The sequence below is a fragment of the Aquarana catesbeiana genome, linkage group LG07 (genome assembly GCF_042186555.1).
Source record: "Aquarana catesbeiana isolate 2022-GZ linkage group LG07, ASM4218655v1, whole genome shotgun sequence".
In the NCBI taxonomy this organism is placed as follows: domain Eukaryota; kingdom Metazoa; phylum Chordata; class Amphibia; order Anura; family Ranidae; genus Aquarana; species Aquarana catesbeiana.
Window position 1 is genome coordinate 86,800,579 of NC_133330.1, and position 24,266 is coordinate 86,824,844.

Consider the following 24,266-nt stretch of genomic DNA (forward strand, 5'->3'; position numbering starts at 1 on the left):
GTAGAGTGAATTTTCTGTGCGACCTCATATTGTGACTAAACTACTCCACGCATTTTATTTCCATTGGATGCAGCTATTGATTACTCCTATTATTGCACCAAATTTGTTTAAGATATTTCTATATATCTTGGAGGTGTTATTAGTCTTTGGGGTCATTCAACATTGTAATGCTTTTTTTTTCTTTCTTTTTAATATGTGTTTGTATACAATGATTTTAACTTTATCCAATTAAAAACTTCAATTAATTATTTACAAATCTTATGCGTGTGCCTATGAAGTCCATTTTACTATTTTCAATTCCTCTTCTAAACAGTATTGGGACGTTGGCACATTATTGTATCCACAGTGTCACCCTGTGAGGATACACTTTAAATTTGCAAAAAAATTCTTTATGCGTGTCCCTGATCATTGAAAAAGAAATCATCACACCACTGGTCCACACTATCTTCAGTTTATAGCAGTGGTCTCCAAACTGTGGCCCAGAGGCCAGATGTAGCCCTTTGCTTGCCTTTATCAGGCCCTTGGGACACTATTCCTCCCACTTATACAAGGCACTATTCCTTTTACACCAACAATGGGGCAAAATTCCTGTCACTGATACCAACAATAGGGCACTATTGCTTCCACTGACACCAACTGTAGGGCCCTATTCTTCCCACTGACTGATGGGGCACTATTCCTTCCCCTGATACCAACAATCGGGCATTAATCTTCCCAATGACACCAATGATGGGGCACTATTTCTTCCTCTAATACCAACAATGGGGCAATATTCCTTCCACTGTTACCAATGATGGGGCAGTCTTTACTCCCATCGAGGCCAGGGCATTTTCTACTCACACCGGCCACAGTCCGGCCACCTCAAAGTCTTAAGGACAGTAAACTGGCCCCTTGGTTAGAAAGTTTGGAGACCCCTGGTTTATAGGAAAGATTACATAAAGACAGATAAGAAGGGAGGAAGAACGGAATAACAGGCAATATGCTCCAAATGCATCCCAAAGTCTAAATGCAATACTAAACTATTGCCAATCCCCTATACAGTAGATGGAGTTCTCCACAATTCTAATCTATTTCTTATTACTTGCAGGCTCATTAAACAATTAAACAATTTTTATTTATGTGACATTTTTTGCCAAAATTTACATTTTCAGATTGAAGTACAAATTCATGAACCTCAAGGCATCAGCTTTCTAGACGCCAATGCAACATTCATAACAAATGATTTACTACCGGCTGTTCATAAAACTTTCTCTGCTGAAAAGGTATTTTTTTAACATGTTCTAAAGTTTAATACACTGCTATTTTTTACAACGGTAATTTTTTTTCTCTTTTCAGTACTAACATTTAAATAAAAGTTCTTTTTGATACAGTAGATAAAAAATGTTGCAAAGTTCATCATTACGACTTGCAGGCAACAGGTGGGTAGCACCAAGAAGAACAACAGCATTTCTCAGGCACAAAACCCAGTTAAAATACACCTGAAGGGCAGGGAGATCAGATTAAACAGAGTAACAAATAACCCAGTCAAGAGACAACCTGCTAGTCTGCAAGCAGAAACGGGATCATCTGACATATACACAGGCTTACAACAATCATACAGGCAGTGCAAGTCTTTCTTAACAGAATGTATCATCTACATAATCTTTTCTTTTTAATATAAGACTTCTATTTAATAAAAATAATATAAATCAGTAAAAAACAAGCAAGCAACAAACCATTATATTTTCATTTAAGAGGAATGCAATATCAAAGAGCTATCTGTGAATACATGCATCTGTCTTTACTGCTGTGAAATACAGTGGCAAGAAAAAAAAGTACGTGAACCCCTTTGGAATTAACTGGTTATATGCAGTAATTTGCCATAAAATGTGATCTGATTCTCATCTAAATCACAACAATAGAGAAACACAATGTGTGTAAACTGATAACACACAATTCTAATCTCTTGTGTCTTTATTGAACACACCCCTTAACCACTTAAGCCCCGGACCATTTGGCTGGCAAAAGACCAGAGCATTTTTTGCGATTTGGCACTGCATCGCTTTAACTGACAATTGCGCGGTCGTGCGACGCGGCTCCCAAACAAAATTGCCGTCCTTTTTTTCCCACAAATAGAGCTTTCTTTTGGTGGTATTTGATCACCTCTGCAGTTTTTATTTTTTGTGCTATAAACAAATAAAGAGTGACAATTTTGAAAAAAAAGCAATATTTTTTACTTTTTGCTATAATATATATCCCCAAAAAATATATAAAAAAACATTTTTCCTCAGTTTAGGCCAATACGTATTCTTCTACATATCTTTGGTTAAAAAAAAAATCGCAATAAGCATTTATTGATTGGTTTGCGCAAACGTTATAACGTCTACAAAATAGGGGATAGTTTTATGGCATTTTTATTAATAATTTTTTTTTTAACTAGTAATGGCGGCGATCTGTGATTTTTATCGTGACTGCGACATTATGGCGGACACATCGGACCATTCTGACACATTTTTGGGACCATTGTCATTTTTACAACGATCAGCGCGATTAAATTGCACTGATTACTGTAAAAATTACACTGGCAGTGAAGGGGTTAACCACTAGGGGGCTAGGGAAGGGTTAATTGTGTCCTAGGGAGTGATTCTAACTGTGGGCAGGAGGGGCTGTGTGTGACACATTACTGATCACGCTCCCGATTACAGGGAGCTATGATCAGTGACAGTGTCACTAGGCAGAACGGGGAGATGCTTGTTTACATTAGCATGTCCCCGTTCTTCCTCTCTGTGAGACAATCGCGAGTGTCCCCGTGGACATCGAGTCCGTGGGACCCGCGGTCGGACTCACGGAGCTAGCGGCACACACGCGATGGCACGGCGGCAAATTCAAAGGGACGTACAGGTATGCCCATTTGCCTGTACTGTCTGCCGACATACATCGGCATGCGCGCTTGTTATGTGGTTAAATATTCTCTGTCCCACAGGAAAAAGTAAGTGAACCCTTGGAATAAATAGATGGACAAACTTCTTTTGGTAGCAATGATTTAAAACAAGTGCTTTTGGTAGCTCTGGATCAGACCTGCACAGCATCCAGTAGAATTTCTGACCATTCCTCATTACAAAACTGCTTCAGATCAGACACATTTGTAGGATATATACAGTGGGGGTTATTTACGAAAGGCAAATCCACTTTGCACTACAAGTACACTGCAAGTGCACTTGAAAGTGCAGTCGCTCTAGATCTGAGGGGGACATGCAAGGTAAATAAAAAAACAGCATTTTAGCTTGCACATGATTGGATGATAAAATCAGCAAAGCTTTCTCTCATTTTAGATCTTCCCCTCAGATCTACAGCGACTGCACTTCCAAGTGCACTTGCAGTTCACTTGTAGTGCAAAGTGGATTTGCCTTTTGTAAATAACCCCCAGTATCTCACAAAAGTGAGTACACCCCTCACATTTTTGTAAATATTTTATTATATCTTTTCATGTGACAACACTGAAGAAATGACACTTTGCTACAATGTAAAGTAGTGAGTGTACAGCTTGTATAACAGTGTAAGTTTGCTGTCCCATCATAATAACTCAACACACAGCCATTAATGTCTAATCCGCTGTGGCTGTTTTGCCGGCTTCTGAAAACCAGCAGCCGCCTGGCTCCTGATCAGCGCTCTCAACCAATGGCCTAAAAAAAAAACGAATAGTGTGTACCAGGCATTAGTCTATGGGTTCACTAACTTTTTTCTCCAGCACTGTGAATGTTTAAGGAGTGTGTTCAAAAGACGCGAGAAATTAGAATTGTTTGTGTGTTATCAACTTAAGCACATTGGGGGTTATTTACGAAAGGCAAATGTACTTTGCACTACAAGTGCACTTGAAAGTGCACTTGGAAGTGCAGTCGCTGTAAATCAGAGGGGAAGATCTGAAATGAGGGGAAGCTCTGCTGATTTTATCATCCAATCATATACAAGCTGAAATGCTGTTTTTTATTTTCCTTTCATGTCCCCCTCAGATCTACAGCGACTGCACTTCCAAGTGCACTTTCAAGTGCACTTGCAGTGCACTTGTAGTGCAAAGTGGATTTGCCTTTAGTAAATAACCCCCATTGTGTTTGTCTATTGCTGTGACTAAGATGAGGATCAGATCACAGTTTATGGCAAATTACTGCAGAAAACCAGTTATTTCCAAGGGGATCACAAACTTTTTTTTGCCATTGTATGCTATTTATATTAGGCTGTGTGAAAAGGTAAAAAAAAATAAAAAGACACCCTGAATATGTTTTAGACATTCATATATGATGGTTCTGACTGTATTGACCATGTAATGGACTTGATTTTCAGGGCTATGTTTCTTTCAAACCAACTTTGGATCAGCAACGTTCCTGTGCAACTTGTACAACTTCCTTACTGGATGGAGATTTTACTGTGACATATGATGTTAATCGAGAATCACCTGCAAACATACAGGCAAGATATATAATCTCATATTCAGAATTCAGATAATAAAAGAGATCAAAAATAGAAAAATGTACACAAGTATACAAATGCCATACTGTAGTCATATATGACACATTTATTATGAAAGCTGAATCCAAAGCAAATATAAATCATGCAGGTCAATGCGTCGCTGTATTAATTTACACATAAATACATTAATATTTTTTAATGCAAGCAATGAAGGTTTCTGAATTTGAGTCTGTATTGGCTTCTTGCAGTTCCTGTACAGCGGAGCTCAGAATGAGAGAGGGAGAAAAAGAACAAGGAGCAAATCTATGGCTCTCTTTGCTGATAGGTTTAAAGAGCTCGTTAGTGTGCTGCTTTTTTCTTCACTGTTCAGTCCCAGAGTGGGGGTGCGGAGGAGACCCTTTACCAGATGTCCCAACCTGCAAAAAAGAATTTTCGGGTGGCAAACTAATTTTCAGGGAGGAGGCGCTCTGTGCCTGCATACGTGAGAGGAGACAGCAGCGCCTCTCCATTCATAAACTGAAGCAGAGTAACTGTCAGAAACCATGAATCAAACTGAGACAGAAGTACAGTTAAATCACACATGTTTGAAAATAATAAAAAAAAGGTAAACAAAGTAAAAGTAGTGAAAACATAGCCAGAGTTCAGGAATTGGAACGCATAGTCAGACAAGCCAAAACGTCAGGGAGCCAGAGATGAGCGTAGTAGAACAGCAAGCAGGATCTGGAGCCAGAAGGAATGTCAGCCAAGCAAGTCTTTAAGAAAAAGTAATCACCGCTCCAGAAAAAAGCCCAAACAGACCAAAATAAATCCTTCTTGGTTCGGAGGTTAAAGGTGCTGGTTATTGCTGGTAGCACTCATAGATTAGCCTTGTTTATTAAGAAAATGACATCAATTACAGGGTAACAGCAGACAGGAATAGAGCTGACCTTTCGCACTAAGCTATGAGTAAGCACTAACGTTAGTGCGAAACGTCAGCTCTATTCCTGTCTGCTGTTACCCTATAATTGATGTCATTTTCTTAATAAACAAGGCTAATCTATGAGTGCGGCTGTCCAGAATTCTTTCCCGTTTACTGCTACAAGCAAGTCTTTAACAGGAACACAGGAGAGCGTCTCTAGAGCTGTGACAAAGGCGAAGGCAGAGATCATCTGGACTGGACGGCTTAAGTAGGCAGGACTGACGAGCAGGATATCGTCAACAGGTGAGTCACTGTGGAGAGATAGGAGCTGGCAATTAGCCAACAGCTGAGCGGCCAGCTTTTAGAAGGAAGGGCTGAGCCAAGCCCTGAGAGTAACACAGTTTACTTTGCTTAGTTATCACAGGACACAGGAGCGATCTCGCTCAGTGTATCCAATTCAGAAAAGGAAGGGGTCAGTAAATGACATATTTACCCAGCCCCTTCCTCCGCTCTCCATCCTGACAGATCCCCCCACAGCATGGCGGGAGAGGAGGGAAGCCAGCTTGGGGGACGAGGGGGGTAGAGGAGAACACGGAGGGGGCCGAAGGAGAACAGGGGGGGCGGAGAAGGACAGGGGACCAGAGGAGCAGGGGAGCAGCACACAGGGACCAGCAGGGAATGATCGGTGCGGCAGGGGAACAGCTATGAACACAGATCTCCCTGTATAGATTTTTAGCTGACAGCCACGGGAGGGAGAGAAGTAGAAGTGGCTGTCAGCTAAAAATCTATACAGGGAGATCTGTGTTCAGAGCTGTTTCCCGCTGCACCGATCATTTCCGGGATATCCGGAGGCGCTTGCGGGTGTGCGGGAGCCGCCGCAGAAATGCGGGAGACTCCCACACCTCGCGGGAGACTTGGGATGTCTGCTTTACTGAACTGCAGCAGAGGCTGTTTGGCAGAACTGGATGGGCAGAGATGCAAATCCTACAGCAAGTGAATAGCTACCTTATATGAATTGCTTATGTTTATTTAGCTGTTTGCTTGGAGTTCAGTTTTATAGGATTCCATATGACAGTCTAGAAAAGTATCAAATCCAGTCGCTTTGTGATGCACAGCCTCATTAAGCAAACTTAAAACTTCTTTTGCCTTCCATAACTGAGGCAAATCCTTCTTCATTTGTGTCTCACACACTCTCCCTCCCAGATATTACAGCTCAGGCCAGGTTCACACTAGCTGCATCCGTGGTCCGTTTTAGGGGCGAATCAGGTCCGAATTTTTACCTGAATTCAGACCTGAAACGGAGCCAAAGACACAGCCCTTTTCCAGTGCGGAATGTGGCTGCCCTGGAGATTTTCCCGCATCCAATTCGCAAAAGTGTGAACCCAGCCTCACAGTGGGACAGAGTGGGAGAGGCAATGCTGTCAATCTAGAAAGTGGGCAGGAATAGGTGTGGCCAGCTGCTAATTGATAAAAAAGGGGATTAGGTCTGTTTTAGCACTCCCTTGAAGGGGAGGTGCTCACTTTCATCCCCTAGGGGCAGATGCAGTTACCACAAGCTATTATTCTTTGAATAAAGTAAAACTTCACACCAAGACTCTGTCCGAATAATCACTTATGCAGAAAGACCAGAAACACTGATATTTCGTTGCATTTAAGAGAGGCAGGCTGGGCATATCCCACTTTCCACCCACACCGCATCTCACTATGACGCCACCTGTTTGGCACATTTAACAGGGTTTTCTTCTACAACTCCTGGGCCAGGCTCAGATTACCCTGCCTCACAGCGGGCTCCAGTATGGAGACCAAGTCGAGAAGTGGAGACACTTGATACCTCAGTCCCTCACCACATCAGGGATGCCGACACCTGCCAAGTCAGTCATTCACATATCCAGCTGTATGTATTAGACGTCCCACCCTGAAGGTTATAGGTATAGTCCATTCCAGTATTCTTAACCACAAGGTCTAACCTGTTAAAGCGATTCTGTAGGAGCTCAAGGCTCTCAACCCACCCCTACCTACCCCACACTGACAGGATATGACACATGGAAGAAGTCACATGTCACACACAACCCAAACCCTGCAGCAGTCAGCCAAAATACTTAGACACATTTGCATTCCAACCCCCCTTTACATCACAGCCCCTTCTTCAAATCACAGCCCCACCCCTTCACATCACATCCACACACCTTTCAAAAACCTCCACCCTTTTCATCTGCTCCTCACTTCATATCACAGTCCCCCCTTTACATCATTGTCCTCAGTCCCACTTTACATCACAGCCCCCTGTCATATCAGTTTTTGAGGCACAGGGACTTTAAAGAAGAATGAGGGCCAAAGCCACTTTGTTCTGCACTCCAGTTTTCAGCTGACAGCACGCTAAAGTCCACTATCAGCTGACATCACAGAGCAGGTCCAGGTTCTGGAGAGATTCCAGCTTTAAAGTCAGGATCCACCTATATCCCTTACCAGCAGCTGACTCAGCCTTTCAGTGCAGTGCTGAGAGCTTGAGCCAGCCGATCCCGCCCCCACCACACCACAGTGAGCGCTGGAGGGGCAGAGAAGAAAGCTGGTGACTAACAGCACTGAGCTCTCTGCTCACTGAAGACTGAGAATTGAGCAATCAGTAGTCTTTGAGTTAAAAAGTGTGTATAAGGGTGCGTTGAGTAGCAGTAAAAAAAGAGAAAAATGCAGCGCTATATAAGTGAAGTGAATATAAAACAATGTATCCAGTCCATGAGTATTAACCCTGGTGGTGAATCATGTGATAAATGAATCAGTAAATTCTTATATAAAAAGAAGTGAAATGAAAAAAGTCCACTTGTGTCAACACACTAAGAAAAACACTTCCGAAGTGGATGATAAAGGTCCTAGAAGGACTAGCAGGGGGATGGTGTAAGTCCGTAGATGGAAAGCAATGTCAGTGGTATTAAACATCAATGAGTAGAAAAGGATGGGTACTCTTACCGGATGAGGTGGACTCCCCTGTCTATGACATGGAGTCAGTAAAGCAGTAAGCCCCACCCGGGCTATAGAGGGATGTCCGGAAAGCTGGAACTCTCAGGATGCACTTCAACCAACGAACCTCCAACGATCGTCAGGATGGATCATCAAGGCAGGAATTCCAAGACCGTGTAACACAGATGGCCAAAAATATGCAATTTTTCTCATCAAGGTGATATGTAAGAGAAAAATCAAAGCTTCCGCATGGTGCAGGTAAAAACAGGGATTTTTATTGCTAAAAAAGCCATACAAATGTATAAAATAGTGATCACTTAAAAAAACAAACAAAGGCAGCATGGAAAGGGGGTAACCGCTCGACGCGTTTCGACCAAGGGGTCTTAAACTGGGGCATAGACTACCCACTCCACGCTGCTGATATTTATAAATAATGTTGAAATACATGACCAATGGGAGAAGGGAATCAAAGACACATCTCATTGGATCAGTGGCATCAGATAAATCCGGAAATGCATCACTCTATCAAGACAACCAATGGAAAACAGAGAAGAGTGACAAGCGGGTGTATTCTCCAATAGCGCAGCCGGCCAGTCTAGACCGTGTCGCAGGTGTAATGTGTGTCATCATAACATCAGCGGGCGGCAAAAGATGCTAACATTCACATCCACTGTGACGTCCCATATATACCATATGAAACAGTTTGCCACATGTTCTTCCCAATATATTGTTTATTTATTGACTTGTCCTTGTCATAAACAATATGTTGGTCGCACCATCAGGACTTTTTCCATCCGTGTCAATGAACACGTGGCCGGAATCAAAGGTGGGAAAAGTAAACATACGGTGCCACGACATTATTTACAATATCACAACAAGGATCCTTCAGGTACACTTTTTCAAGTGATAGATTTATCCCTCATTGGAGGGGAGAATCGAGACTTCGAGGCGTTTCACGCCTCAAAACTTACTGGATCTATGAGTTGAGGTCCTACTTTCTGTTCTGCTTGAACGTGGAGTGGGATCTCAACTCCTTCATCAATCAATCTTAGTGGCTGTTTTTATTATTATGTGTTTTCAGCGGGTTGTCATTCAGGTTCCTTATTTGATGTATGCCCTTTTTCATTGGTTCCCCTTATTGGTTTCAGGGGTTCCTTAGGTTAGCTATTTGTCACCTATATAAATCTCCCCTTAACACATTTTATTATTTAAGATAATTTCCTTTTTTATATTTTTTTATCAATTCATTTGTTGGATATATTTATGTTATGCCGGTTATTCCTGATATATTTGCATATTTTATCATGTATGTAGTATTGATATTACTCTGTCCGTTTTGAAGGACGATTTTTGTTTTGTTTTTTACACATATCGTTTTACAATCATTTTGTTAAGATGTTGTACCCGTGGCCTTTATTGGCTGAGATCTATTCATCTGACCGTGGTGAGGACACGCAATAGATTGCGTAGTCTCTTCCCCCTGAGGTCACATGACATTACTCCCTCTCTGATCACATGATCAGGAAATGCTGTGCGGCGATTGGACGGCGCCACGTCATTTCCTTTCGCCCAGTGTACGGCGGGGGCGACTCCATGACTTGGCTGTGTGGTCATGTGATGCCGCCTCCCTTCCGACCACGTGACCAGGAAGCGACGTTTGGCGGGTTTATACCACCACGTCATTTCCGTTTGTTTGACACGTGGGTTGAAGACTCCGGGGCGCGGTCTAGACTGGCCGGCTGTGCTATTGGAGAACACACCTGCTTGTCACTCTACTCTGTTTTCCATTGGTTGTCTTGATAGAGTGATGCATTTCCGGATTTATCTGATGCCACTGATCCAATGAGATGTGTCTTTGATTCCCTTCTCCCATTGGTCATGTATTTCAACATTATTTATAAATATCAGCAGCATGGAGTGGGTAGTCCATGCCCCAGTTGAAGACCCCTTGGTCGAAAACGCGTCGGTCGGTTACCCCCTCTCCATGCTGCCTTCGTTTGTTTTTTTAAGTGATCACTATTTTATACATTTGTATGGCTTTTTTGGCAATAAAAATCCCTGTTTTTACTTGCACCATGCGGAAGCTTTGATTTTTCTCTTACATATCACCTTGATGAGAAAAATTGCATATTTTTGGCCATCTGTGTTACACGGTCTTGGAATTCCTGCCTTGATGATCCATCCTGACGATCGTTGGAGGTTTGTTGGTTGAAGTGCATCCTGAGAGTTCCAGCTTTCCGGCCATCCCTCTATAGCCCGGGTGGGGCTTACTGCTTTACTGACTCCATGTCATAGACAGGGGAGTCCACCTCATCTGGTAAGAGTACCCATCCTTTTCTACTCATTGATGTTTAATACCACTGACGTTGCTTTCCATCTACGGACTTACACCATCCCTGCCAGTCTTCCTAGGACCTTTATCATCCACTTCTGAAGTGTTTTTCTTAGTGTGTCGACACAAGTGCATTTTTTTCATTTCACTTCTTTTTATATAAGAATTTACTGATTCATTTATCACATGATTCACCACCAGGGTTAATACTCATGGTTTTATACATTGTTTTATATTCACTTCACTTATATAGCGCTGCATTTTTCTTTTTTTTTCTTTTTATTGTTTGTCACAACGTATGCGGCTGCTGTTATATATATTTTTGTTTTACACTATAGAGCGCTGTGTTTTATATATCTCCATGCGCTGAGTAGCAGGACCAAGCAGATAAATGTCTATGTTGAGTGTAGATATTCAAATGATGAGAGGTCTTCATACACTTAGGGCAGCACTCGAAGAAGGGAGCAATCTCTAGTGACAAAATCAGAGGCGTAACTAGAACCTTCAGGGCCCCGGTGCAAGAAACCATGATGGGCCCCCCTTCCATCCGAGCCCTGGGCTTCCAATTTTGGGAGAGTATCCATGGACTTCCTCCAAAAACCGTGCTTCCTGCATGACCCCTGGGACGTGCATCCAGCGCAATCACATCGGCCCTTTACCATGTGATCAGCTGATCACATGTAAACAGACTTGCCGGTTATCCACAGCCCTTTACTCACACACTGTGTCTGTGTGAGGAAAGGACTGCCGTTAACTGCCAAGAATGTCAGTAAATTGTTTACACTGATAATCAGTGCCCCAATCATCAGTGCCATCTATCAGTGCCCATCAGTGCTGCCTATCAGTGCCCATCAGTGCCTTCTATCAGTGCTCATCAGTGCCTTCTATCAGTGCTCATCAGTGCCTTCTATCAGTGCTCATGAGTGCCCAACAGTTCCTTCTATCAGTGCTCATCAGTGCCTTCTATCAGTACTCATCAGTGCCTTCTATCAGTGCCCATCATGCTTTCTATCAGTGCTCATCAGTGCCCATCAGTGCCTTCTATCAGTGCTCATCAGTGCCTTCTATCAGTGCTCATCAGTGCCTTCTATCAGTGCCCATCAGTGCCTTCTATCAGTGCCCATCAGTGCCTTCTATCAGTGCTCATCAGTGCCGTCTATCAGTGCTCATCAGTGCCGTCTATCAGTGCTCATCAGTGCCTTCTATCAGTGCTCATCAGTGCCCATCAGTGCCTTCTATTAGTGCTCATCAGTGCCTTCTATCAGTGCCCATCAGTGCCTTCTATCAGTGCTCATCAGTGCCCATCAGTGCCTTCTATCAGTGCTAATCAGTGCCTTCTATCAGTGCTCATCAGTGCCTTCTATCAGTGCTCATCAGTGCCGTCTATCAGTGCTTATCAGTGCCTTCTATCAGTGCCTTCTATCAGTGCTCATCAGTGCCCATGAGTGCCCATCAGTGCCTTCTATCAGTGCTCATCAGTGCCCATCAGTGCCTTCTATCAGTGCTCATCAGTGCCGTCTATCAGTGCTCATCAGTGCCTTCTATCAGTGCCTTCTATCAGTGCTCATCAGTGCCCATCAGTGCCTTCTATCAGTGCTCATCAGTGCCTTCTATCAGTGCCCATCAGTGCCTTCTATCAGTGCTCATCAGTGCCTTCTATCAGTGCTCATCAGTGCCCATCAGTGCCTTCTATTAGTGCTCATCAGTCAGTGCCTTCTATCAGTGCTCATCAGTGCGTTTTATCAGTGCTCATCAGTGCCTTCTATCAGTGCCCATCAGTGCCTTCTATCAGTGCTCATCAGTGCCCATCAGTGCCTTCTATCAGTGCTCATCAGTGCCCATCAGTGCCTTCTATCAGTGCCTTCTATCAGTGCCCATCAGTGAATGCTATCAGTGCCCATCACAGTGAATGCTATTAGATCCCATCAGTGCCGGACAGCACGTTTGTCGGTCCTCTCTGGCACGGATGAGAGAGGAGGACACACAGCTGATCTCACGGCTCCCCCTTCTCCCCCCTCCCCTCTCCTGTGTGCTTCGCGGGAAATGTGAGCTCTTTAGCTTCACACTAGACTGCCCGCGGAGCACACAGGAGAGGAGAGGGGGAGCCGTGAGATCAGCTGTGTGTCCTCTCTCATCCGTGCCAGAGAGGACCGATAAATAGAATATTAATGCCGCCGCCGGTGTCTCTCTGTGCTATTGTTATATGACACACGATCTCCGCTCAGAGCGTGTGTGAAGAGCAACCCCGCTGGCCCCCCCCCCACAGTGGCGGAATGCCGGGCCCCGTCGCAACTGCAACTGTTGCGACCCCGGTAATTCTGCCACTGGACAAAATAAACAGAAAGAAGGCGCCTAAGTGCAGAAATAATATCCCAAAGGGATTAAAAACACTTACAAGATGAATGATGAAGGGAGCGCATCATGTAAAAAGTAAGGAAGGTGACCTGGCATCAGGATGGTCACAGTATATATCACAGATTCCCAGGGGTGTCACTATACAGCAGCAGAAAGTCCCAGAGGGACCAGCGGGTGGAAGCCGCAGCTCTAAAGGCACCGGTGGAGCAATTGCGCTGTCAAGATCAGTGTGGAACGTGAATCCCGGAAGTGACATCAGCGGGAGGGGACCAGCAACCAGCGTGGACCGCAAACCGGTCATCAAAATGGGACTCGTTTCGGAACTGCTGATTGGTTCCTTCCAGTTTTACTGCGGTAGAATGGCACGGGTGGGCGAAGCAATGTTACCTTACGGTGGCTGCGACGATCATATTCGTTTTAGAACCGATCAGTCTCCAGGCCCAGGCCAATGATTTTTGGCCTGGATCTGCTGATCGGTCCTGACAAATGAAATCCTCCCCTGCCTGTGTAAGTGTAAACACAGGCCGGGGAAGTGATGTCATCTCCCCTCGTGGAACTCTTTTCCGTTCCAGAGAGAGGAAAGAGGACATCCAAACGTGAGTTGCACCAACACTACACTGACACAGTACACATAGGCACACAAATAACTCAATATCACCCCCCCCCCCCCAGTTAACCCCTTCACTCCCTGTCACTATGTCACCCAGTGCAGTTTTCATATTTTTCTTTTATCACTGTACTGTTGTCATTTGTGACACCAATCAGAATTAGAGTACTTAGTAAAAGCCCCAGATAGGTCTAGGGACCCCCCTAAACCCCCCTAATAGAGGTTTAAGCCCTTGATCACCCCCTGTCACCAGTGATCACCGTATTATTGTTACGGGTGACGCTGGTTAGCTAGTTATTTTTTTATAGCGTCAGTGCATCCAGCATATATTACCAATAAGGGTTTAACCCCCTGATCACCCGGCGGGTGACATCAGTTAGGTTTTAGCATCAGTCAGGGTCTGCGTCACCCCAGGCAGCGTCAGATTAGTGCCAGTAGCGCTGACACCCACGCACGCACCATACACCTCCCTTAGTAGTATAGTGTCTGCACGGATCGATATCTTTGAACTGATCAGAACTATATTAGCATCCCCAATAGTTTAGGGTTCCCAAAAACGCAGTTTTAGCGGATCAGCCCAGATACCTGCTAGCACCTCCGTTTAGCCCCTCTGCCCAGCCTAGCCCAGCCCACCCAAGTGCAATATCAATCGATCACTCTCACTTACAAAACACTAAACACATAACTGGTAGCGCTTCAAGCAGTCGCTGACAGTCAGGTGCTTTTTTTTCCTGTGAGTCTCACTAGTGTACCACTAAATTTAGAGCCCAAAATGGCAAATTGAAGGTACACTAGTGAAGAGGCCTACACGTTTCTGAGCATGACAGATAGTGAAGAGGAACTCACCCATCTGTCAGATTCAAGCTCAGAATACAAACCTGTAGACAGCAGCGGCACCCTGACAGATAGCTCTAACGACGGAGTAGTGGTCCCTGCCAAGGTCAGGCGTACCCCACCCCGTTCTTCTGCTGTTGTTGAGGTGCAAGAACCGCAGGGCTCTTGTATGGAGCATAGAGCCAGTACTAGTGTCGCTCATCCTTCTGGTGAACTGACAAGCACCAGCGGCCTAGCACATCCTGGTCGTACATCCAGCACTGCAGTAACACTTGGTGACGTGGCGAGTCCCATAAGTGCAGTTCAAGCTGGTGCGGTGGCTAGCACAACTAGTGTCTCGCAGCCACCAAGAAGACAAAGACAGGCCCGTCGAGCCCATAGTGCCCTTCCTGCTGCATTTGCCAATCCGAATTGGGAGCCCACTACTATTGCAACACCCTTACTTCCCCCATTCACTGGCCAACCCGGAATTCAGGTGGAAACAGTTTTTACGTCACTTGATTTTTATTCCCTGTTTTTCACTGAAGATCTCTATAGATCTATTGTGGACCAAAGCAAATTGTATGCTGGTCAATTCATCACTGCTAATCCCCAGTTGACCCTTGCCAGAGATTGGAGACCTATTAGGGTTTCCGAATTTAAGACCGTCCTGGGCCTATCCCTCCTCATGGGCATAACTAAAAAAAATGAGTTGCGGTCATATTGGTCCACTGACCCAATTCATCATATGCCCTTGTTCTCTGCCTCCATGACCAGGACACGATTTTGCAGCTCTCATTTGTTTTTGAAAATGAAGAAAGAAAAGGAAAAACATTTTCTTTTTTCAATCTTCAAAACTTTGTGACAAAAAGTGAGATCTGAAAAATACTCAACATGCCTCTCAGCAAACAGTTTGGGGTGTCTACTTTCCAAAATGGGGTCATTTGGGGGGGTGTTTGTGCTATCTGGACATTTCAGGGCCTCCGTAACTGTCATAGGCAGTGAGGAGTGAAATCAAAAATTTACGCCCTTAGAAAGTCTGAAGGCAGTGATTGGTTTTCGGGGTCCTGTACGTGGTTAGACTGCCAAAAAGTCCCACACATGTGGTATCTCCATACTCAGGAGAAGCACCAGAATGTATTTTGAGGTGTAATTCCACATATAACCATGCCATGTTTGAACAATATATCATTTAGTGACAACTTTGTGTAAAAAAAAAAAAAAAAAAAAAAAAAAAATGGATTGTTTCCAGAAACTTGTGGCAAAATATTAAATATTCCATGGACTCAACATGCCTCTCAGCAAATAGCTTGAATTGTCTTATTTCCAAAATGGGGTCATTTGGCGGGGGGTTGTGCTATCTTGACATTTAAGGGCCTCCGAAACTGCGATAGGTAGTGAGGAAGTGAAATCACCATTTTACACCCTTAGAAAGCCTGAAGGCGGTGTTTGGTTTTTGGGGTCCTGTATACGGCTAGGATTCCAAAATGTCTCACACATGTGGTATCCCCATACTCAGAAGCAGCAAAATGTATTTTGGGGTGTAATTTCACATATGCCCATGGCATGTTTGAGCAAGATATTTAGTGACAACTTTGTGGAAAAAATAAAAACAAAGTTTGTAATTTTCCTGCAACTTGTGGCAAAATATAAAATATTGCATGGGCTCAACATGCCTCTTAGCAAATAGCTTGGGGTGTCTACTTTCCAAAATGGGGTCATTTGGGGGGGTTTGTGCTATCTGGGCATTTTATGGCCTTCGAAGCTGTGAGAGGTAGTGAGGAATGATATCAAAAATGTACGCCTTTAGAAATCCTGAATTCGGTGCTTGGTGTTCAGGGTCCTGTACACGGCTAGGCTCCCAAAAAGTCTCACACATGTGGTATCCCCATACTCAGCAGAAGCAGCAGAATGTATTTTGGGGTGTAATTCCACATATAACCATGGCATGTGTGAGCAATATATCATTTAGTGACAACTTTGTTTAATTTTTATTTTTTTGTTGTCACTTTTTAATCACTTGTGACAAAAAAATAAAATATTCAGTGGGCTCAACATGTCTCTCAGCAATTTCCTTGGGATGTCTACTTTCCAAAATGGGGCCATTGGGGGGGGGGGGGGGGTTTGTACTGCCCTGCCATTTTACCACCTCAAGAAATGAGATAGGTAGTTATAAACTAAAAGCTGCATAAATTCCAGAAAATGTACCCTAGTTTGTAGAAGCTATAACTTTTGCGCAAACCAATAAATATATGCTTATTGACATTTTTTTTTTACTAAAGACATGTAGCTGAATACATTTTGGCCTAAATATATGACTAAAATTTAGTTTATTGGATATTTTTTATAACAAAAACCAAGAAATAAAAATCACAGAGGCAATCAAATACCATCAAAAGAAAACTCTATTTGTGGGAAAAAAAAGGACGCAAATTTTGTTTGGGTACAGCATTGCATGCACAATTACCAGTTAAAGCAGCGCAGTGCCAAATTTTAAAAAGTGCTCTGGTCATTAAGCAACCAAATCTTCCAGGGCTGAAGTGGTTCAATTTTTTTCTTTCTGCACTTAGAGGCGCCTTCTTTCTGTTTATTAAGTGGTCTTGGAGTGAAGCTGCATCCACCTAGGTGATTATCTATGTTTGTTTTTTTACATTCCCAAACTTTTCTTTCAATTTTAGTTTATATAAAGGTAGTGAGAAGAATGAAACCATTCAGGGCGCTCATTAGCTCAGGTTAGGCTGCTCACAACAGACAGGGCAACCCTCCAGTGGGTACCTAGCAGGTTACTAGAAAAAAGTACTTATCAATAGAAGGAGAACCAAACCTAATCACACAAGTCCACATTGATTCATTGGTTTGAACCAACACATCCTATGGGTCATCAAGTCAGACAAGTATCAAAAATCATGCAGTGTCAGTGCTTCAAGGAGGTGAGCCCACACCTGTAGCAGACTCATTCTCATACTCAGACTCGTTCATAGTGACTAATTCTTTGACTCTTGGAGTCATATCAGTGTTTTCAGGCCTCTTTAAATCACACCCCCCTGATCACATAAATGTCCTCAGCCCATTTTACATCACATCCCCCGGATTGCATCAGTGTCCTCAGCCCCCTTTACATCACATCCCCTCTTTCACATTAGTGTCCTCAACCCCACCTACCACCCCCTCCCCATCACATCCCCCTCCTCATAGTGCTACCTTACAGAACAAGGCAGAAGGTGGGAGGCACAAAAAGTCTGGACAGAGAGCAGAAGCTGACCAACTTTTCATGTTCATAAGCAGGTGATTGGTTGCTAGAACTGCCCTACGTCCTGGCAACCAATCACCTACTTGTTAACTTGAAACGTTAGGCACCTCCTACCCTCCATCCTACAGTAATGATGACGGTGTGGGTGACTGGGAGAGGACACCCATACTGCTAGTTCAGCCATTGTGACCTGGATAGGACTATGATCCACCATTTAGTGATGTCTGCTTTATACCTTGGCTTATTTGCTTGAACTAATACCATTCTTAACTTTTTTTAGGTTGTCAATGGATATTTTGTTCACTTTTTCGCACCCCAAAAATTAGCTAGTGTGCCAAAAAATGTAATTTACGTTATAGACAGAAGTGGATCAATGGAGGGTAGAAAGATGGAACAGGTAAGGTACAGATAAACATATACTTATTATTGTTATTCATTAAAGTGAAACTACACTGCATCTGAGCACCACAAACCTAAAAGGCTACTTAATCAATTTTAAATATGCAAAACAAACTCCCCCATCAATCCATATCTCAATTCTTTATTTTGCTGAGAAATTACCACCCTAGCATTTCTGGCCGTTGCCATCTTGAGTAAGGGCCAATGATTCATGTAAAATTTACTTCTTGAAACCATCTGCCCTTAGCTTAGGAATTCAGACAGGAGGGTGAGAAAACTCCTACTCCTCTCCTGAAGACTACTGGGATGAATGACATAATTTGCCTAGGTATAGAAACCAGGAAGTAACTGAAGAAATGCAAAAGACAAGTTTAAAACAAGTAAATATGATACTTTCCTATCTATTTAGTAATGCTAGCAGCATAGGGATTAAAAATAGTCAATGTTGATTGAGAGAGTGAAGTTTCACTTTAACATTCCTCCACTGGATTTGTTTCTCTCTTAAACCAATGTTTCTCAACTCCAGTCCTCAAGTACCCCCAACAGGTCATGTTTCCACGCTCCCCATTATTTTGCACAGGTGATTTGATCAGTTTCACTGCCTTAGTAATTACCACAGCCGTTTCATCTGCAGGAAATCCTGAAAACATGACCTGTTGGGGGTAATTGAGGACTGGAGTTGAGAAACACTGTCTTAAACTACAGTACATCTAAAGTCAACATGTTTCTTCTGGATAAAGTATATTTAAAAACTTTGTCAGTTTTTTTTTTTTTTGCTGTCTATGCTCCATTAGAGAGATTTTTTTTTTTTTTAAACAAAAAGCTTTTATTAATGTTTGAAAATAACATTTGTTCAATCATAATAACATTTGTACATGAGTTTCATATAACAGTGAATAATTGACTTCAATAATAGAGTATTTACTGGTAAGGCCACCAAGGTGGTTTCGTATCCGACCTATTGTTATATTGATAAATTATTTGGAAATACTCTAGCTTTGTATAGAAAAAATCTGTTATTTATTTTGAAAGGGAGAATAAATTTGTGGACCCCTGAGAGGTGTCCTTAGATATAGATATAGTAATAGAAATGAGGAGTAAAGAGGAGGAAAGAAAATTAAATAAAAATTAAATAAAATAAATATATTATAGGAAAAATATTGGTCTATGTATAAAAGGCTTATCTTTATGTGAAAGTGGTATATGAATCAGAATATTTAAAAGTAATCCATGGTTGCCATATTTTATTAAAATTTTCTATATTCCCTTGTGTTGTTGCTCTGATCTCTTCCATTCCTTTAAGGAGATGTATTTCTTCCAGCCATTCCTTAATTGTAGGGGCGGTGGTGCTTCTCCAGTGTCTTGGTATCACTGTTTTAGCTGATGTGATTAAGAATCTGGTCAAAGAGTTTTTGTATTTTCTCAGAGTGCAATTAGTGATATTTATGAGGCAGCAAGCATCATCTAGATGAATTGTCCTTTTTGTGATATGCTTTATGATCTTTATTACTTGATTCCTAAAGGGTTTTATCAGCGCCAACAATGTCCAGGCACTGCCGGAAACCATTTTTGTATTTTTTTTGGTGTTATGTACCAATTTGTTAAAATTTTAAATGATGTTTCTTGCAATCTTACACTGATTGCACATTTGTGTGCGAACACACATGCTTGTAACCATTGGTCTTTTGTAAAGGATTTATTTAAAGTTGATTCCCAGAAAGTTTTGTGTCTATTCAGTTCCTGTATATCGCTGGAACTGCAACCATGTGTATGTTAACCTCCCTGGCGGTTTTCCCGAGTGTGGCTCGGGGTTAAAATTCAGTACCATTAGCGGTAACCCCGAGCCACACTCGGGATCGCATTGCAGGATCCTGGGGCGGCGTTACTTACCTTGTCCCCGGGATCCTGCAATGTCACCCGCAGTGTCCGAGGGCTCTGTCCTCCTCCGAAGCCTCTCCGTGCCAGGCTCCGTTCCCTGCGAGCGGCGCGACGCACGGGGGCGGAGCCTGGCGGCAAATTCAAAAAAATGTCAAAAGCATAACACATACAGTACTGTAATCTTACAGATTACAGTACTGTATGAAATGATTTCACATCCCTTTTGTCCCCAGTGCTTTGTCCCATGCCCTGCATGCAATTTTACATGATATACACTGTTCTTTCTGCCTGGAAACTGGAGATTGTCCATAGCAACCAAAAAGTGTCCCTTTACGTCAAAAGTGGCTTTAGACCAGCTAGAAAACAGCGATAGTAAATTAGAACACTTGCAGAATTGAGCGATAGTGAATTGTGGGGAAATTTATTTTATTACTATTTTTTTTTTTTTTTTTAATTATTTATTTTTATTTATTATATTATAATTTATGTTTTTGTGTTTCAAACTTTATCATACCCGGGATATCTACTAGACTCTGGTTTGGACAGATTTAAGTGTGTTATTGTTAAGATTTACAGACCTACAATATAAAACGCCAAATTTCCATGCAAAATAATGGTACCGCTTTCAGCACCTAAAATCCGAAATAATCATACCGCCAGGGAGGTTAAGGAAACACTCTTAGTGGTTGTAGTAGCTGAAAGACAAATAGTTTTGAAGGGTGTTAGTGGTCTAAGGAAATGTTTTTGTTTTTGAGTGTTCATAATGAATTCATGTATTTGTTGATATTCCCTGGGTTGTAGAGGTTTTTGTCCTATTTCTTTTTGCAATTCTGGTAGAGAGTTGATTTTGTTTTTCTGTAAACAGTGTGCCACTAAAATTGGTGTGTTTCTGTTGTAAAACGATTGGATAGAACCATCCATTCCCGGTGAGAAATGAGGGTTTGTTGTCAGAGGTGTTAATGGTCCCAGTGATGAGGTGAGGAAATGCCTCTGATTGTGTGTAAGTTTTTTAAAGTGGCCCCAATGAGAGGATGTTGTTTTAATTGTTTTGGGCATAGGTTCCAGGGTATCCATGGAGTATGTGATGTCGGAATAGGTCCCATATTATTCTCCAATCCCACCCAATCTTTATTCTCTTTGTGGCATGTCCAATCTATAATTCTAGTTAGGTGTGCGGCTAGATAATAATTTTTAAAATGAGGAAAACCCATGCCTCCCTTTTGTTTATTCATAGTTAGTAGGTTTAAACTAATTCTGGGTTTCTTGGCGGCCCAAAGGAATTTTCTTAGCATAGAGTGTAAGGATTTAAAGAAGCTTGAAGGTAGTAATATGGGTATTGTTTGGAAAAAGTATAGTATTCTGGGTAAGACTGTCATTTTAATTATGGCTGCCCTACCGAACCATGAAAAATATTTCAATGTCCACTTCTCTAGGTCTTTGGTGATCTTTTGTAAGAGTGGTTTAAAGTTGGCTTTATACATCAAATCTAGTTTTGGAGTTAATTGTATTCCTAAATATGTTGTTTCCCATTTAAATTTGCAGTTGTTTTTTGTGTTGTTTAAAGTGGTTTCTGGGAGTGTCAGATTCAATGCCTCAGATTTTTTGTAATTAATTTTGAAGTTTGACATATAGCTATATTGGGAAAATACCTTACATAGGTTGGGCATAGTGATGTGTGGTTGGGATATGAAAAATAGTAAATCGTCAGCGTATGCTGCACATTTGTATGTTTTGTTTTGATATCGAAACCATGAATGTCGGGTAATTTGTTTACAATGCGAATTAGTGGTTCTAATGTGAGAATGAATAATAAGGGTGACAATGGGCATCCCTGTCTTGTCCCATTATGAGATTTTTTCACTTTCTGTCCTGAAGACGAAAAGGTAAATGAAAGAAAATCTTTTAAAAGTAAGGGGAAATACCATCTCAGACAGTTGTCTCCAGAATGTGTATGCTCAACAAAAGATTTAGCCCTCTTTTGCTGTTTGTGTGACAACTGTAACATTTTGGTTTTCCCCTGTGATAATGGTCACCAAGACAAGTAGAGAGTGAATCTCCTTTATGGAGACACAGACAACAACAAGAACCTGACAGGGATTTCACAGCATCGACACTATCTCAAATTAAAAAGAAGTTCTTGTCTTGCTTCTGGCTCATATATATATATATATATATATATATATATATATATATATATATATATATATATATATATATATATGGGCCCCACTCTTAATGGCTTACAATCTGAGTAAAGGTGAATCCTACAAAACTGTAACATTTTGGTTTTTGCCTGTGATAATGTTCACCAAGACAAGTAGAGAGTGCATCTCCTTTATGGAGACACAGACAACAATAAGAACTTGACAGGGATTTCACAGCATCTACACTATCCCAAATTAAAAAGAAGTTATTGCTTCTGGCTCATATATATATATATATATATATATATATATGGGCCCTACTCTTAATGGCTTACAATCTGAATAAAGGTGAATCCTACAAAAGGCATATCAAACCTAAAAGGGGAGGGTCAGCCAAAACATCTAATATGCTGTATATATCAGTACATATTTTAGTTATAAATGCAATCATGCAAATGGTAAATATCGGTGTGCACTGTAAGTTCTTATGAAAACCTACTGGTTCTAAAGAAAAAAATGGAATCCAGTACACTTAGCACATTGCACTATTCACCACAATACACTGAACACTTCCCACCATACAACAGCTGTTCTTGCACAAGGGCTTTAATGACATTTTATGCTACTATCACCTGTCCCTCTACTTATCTACCCTATCTAAATGAAATTTTATTTTAATAATAAATGTATGTATTACTGTGATATCTATATTTAGACAAAGGAAGCCTTACTTGAAATTTTGAAGGACACCACAGAACATGATCAATTTAATTTTGTACTATTTGACAATAATATTGATGTGTGGAAACCTTCTTTGGTGAAAGCAACACCAGAAAACCTGAAAGAAGCCAAGGACTTTGTCAGAAAAATTACAGATGGGTATGGTATGTAAACACGACAAATAAATATAATCTACTACACACTGGCTATAAAACAACTCTGTTATTAAAAATAATCTTCTCCTACACCACCCCAATTCACAATTTTAGCCAACTGATAAATGTGGTCAGGGCCGTCTTTAGGGCAGGGCAAAAGGGGCAGCTGCCCTGGGCCCCATCATTGTTAGGGGAACCAAAGCAGCTGCCTTATACTTGCCAACTATCCAAGTTTAAATTCCTTGTCTCTTGAAGTTTTAGTCTCGTGCTGTCTCCTGATATCTTCATGTGAAGTTCTGTTACTAATGCTGCCCATATATATCATGCCCCCCTGAGGTCACATCCACCATCACTTCTGCTGAATGCTGCCCACTGGGGAGGTAAAATGCTTGAAAGTCCTGCCTACAACTGTGGTCATTAGGCCCAACATCAGCCTGTTCTGCAAAAGTTAGCAAATTGGAGGTGGAACCCTTTTTCAAAATAACATGGTGCCACAGTGCCGTGAATTTTGGTGCATGTGAATATGCACATCTCAGCAGATGCATGAGGGTGTCATTAACAATTAATGACACCGCTGTGTATCTGAAGAGAGAAGATCTGGACAGTCGCACTCCAATGAAAACGCCTTTATTGTGAAAAATATCAAAAGTTCATGAGAACAGCAGGGTACAGGCAAAAATAGCTGATGCGTTTCACACTCTCAATAGTGCTTAACCCCCCTGGCGGTATTCCCGAGTCTGGCTCGGGGTGGATTTTACATACCAAAAGCGGTATCCCCGAGCCAGACTCGGGCTTGCATCGCAGGATCCAGGAAGAGATTACTTACCTTGTCCCCTGGTTCCTGCGATGTCTCCCCGCTGTGATCGGTGAGCCGCTGTGTCTCGCTCGATTCACAGTGCCGAGCTCCGTTCCCTGCGAGCGTTGCGACGCACGGGGACGGAGTTCGGCGGTAAATTCAAAAGTGAAACACATAGTATAGATACAGCATACTGTAATCTTACAGATTACAGTACTGTATCAAATAACTACACATCCCCTTTGTCCCTAGTGGTCTGCCCAGTGTCCTGCATGCAGTTTTATATATATAAAACTGTTCTTTCTGCCAGGAAACTGGAGATTGTCCATAGCAACCAAAACTGTCTCTTTACATCAAAAGTGGTTTTAGACCAGCTAGAAAAAAGCGATAATAAATTATAATCACTTGCAGAATTGAGCGATAGTGATTTGTGGGGAGATCCATCATCAAACACTAAAAGTAATAAAAGCTAAAATTCTGCAACTGTGCAAATTTCAGTGTTTTTGATTTGATTACATTAT

General features: G+C 42.1%; 1 protein-coding gene across 2 annotated transcripts in view; it reads left to right on the plus strand.

The window, feature by feature from the left end:
• Nucleotides 1-24,266, plus strand: part of LOC141103142 (inter-alpha-trypsin inhibitor heavy chain H3-like) — a 221,679-nt gene that overhangs the window by 70,846 nt on the left and 126,567 nt on the right. For both annotated transcript variants that reach the window (XM_073592420.1, XM_073592421.1), the window contains exons 6-9: nucleotides 1,152-1,262; nucleotides 4,318-4,443; nucleotides 17,934-18,050; nucleotides 22,790-22,958. In XM_073592420.1, the coding sequence (XP_073448521.1) occupies nucleotides 1,152-1,262; nucleotides 4,318-4,443; nucleotides 17,934-18,050; nucleotides 22,790-22,958 (523 nt within the window). The remainder of the gene's footprint in view (nucleotides 1-1,151; nucleotides 1,263-4,317; nucleotides 4,444-17,933; nucleotides 18,051-22,789; nucleotides 22,959-24,266) is intronic.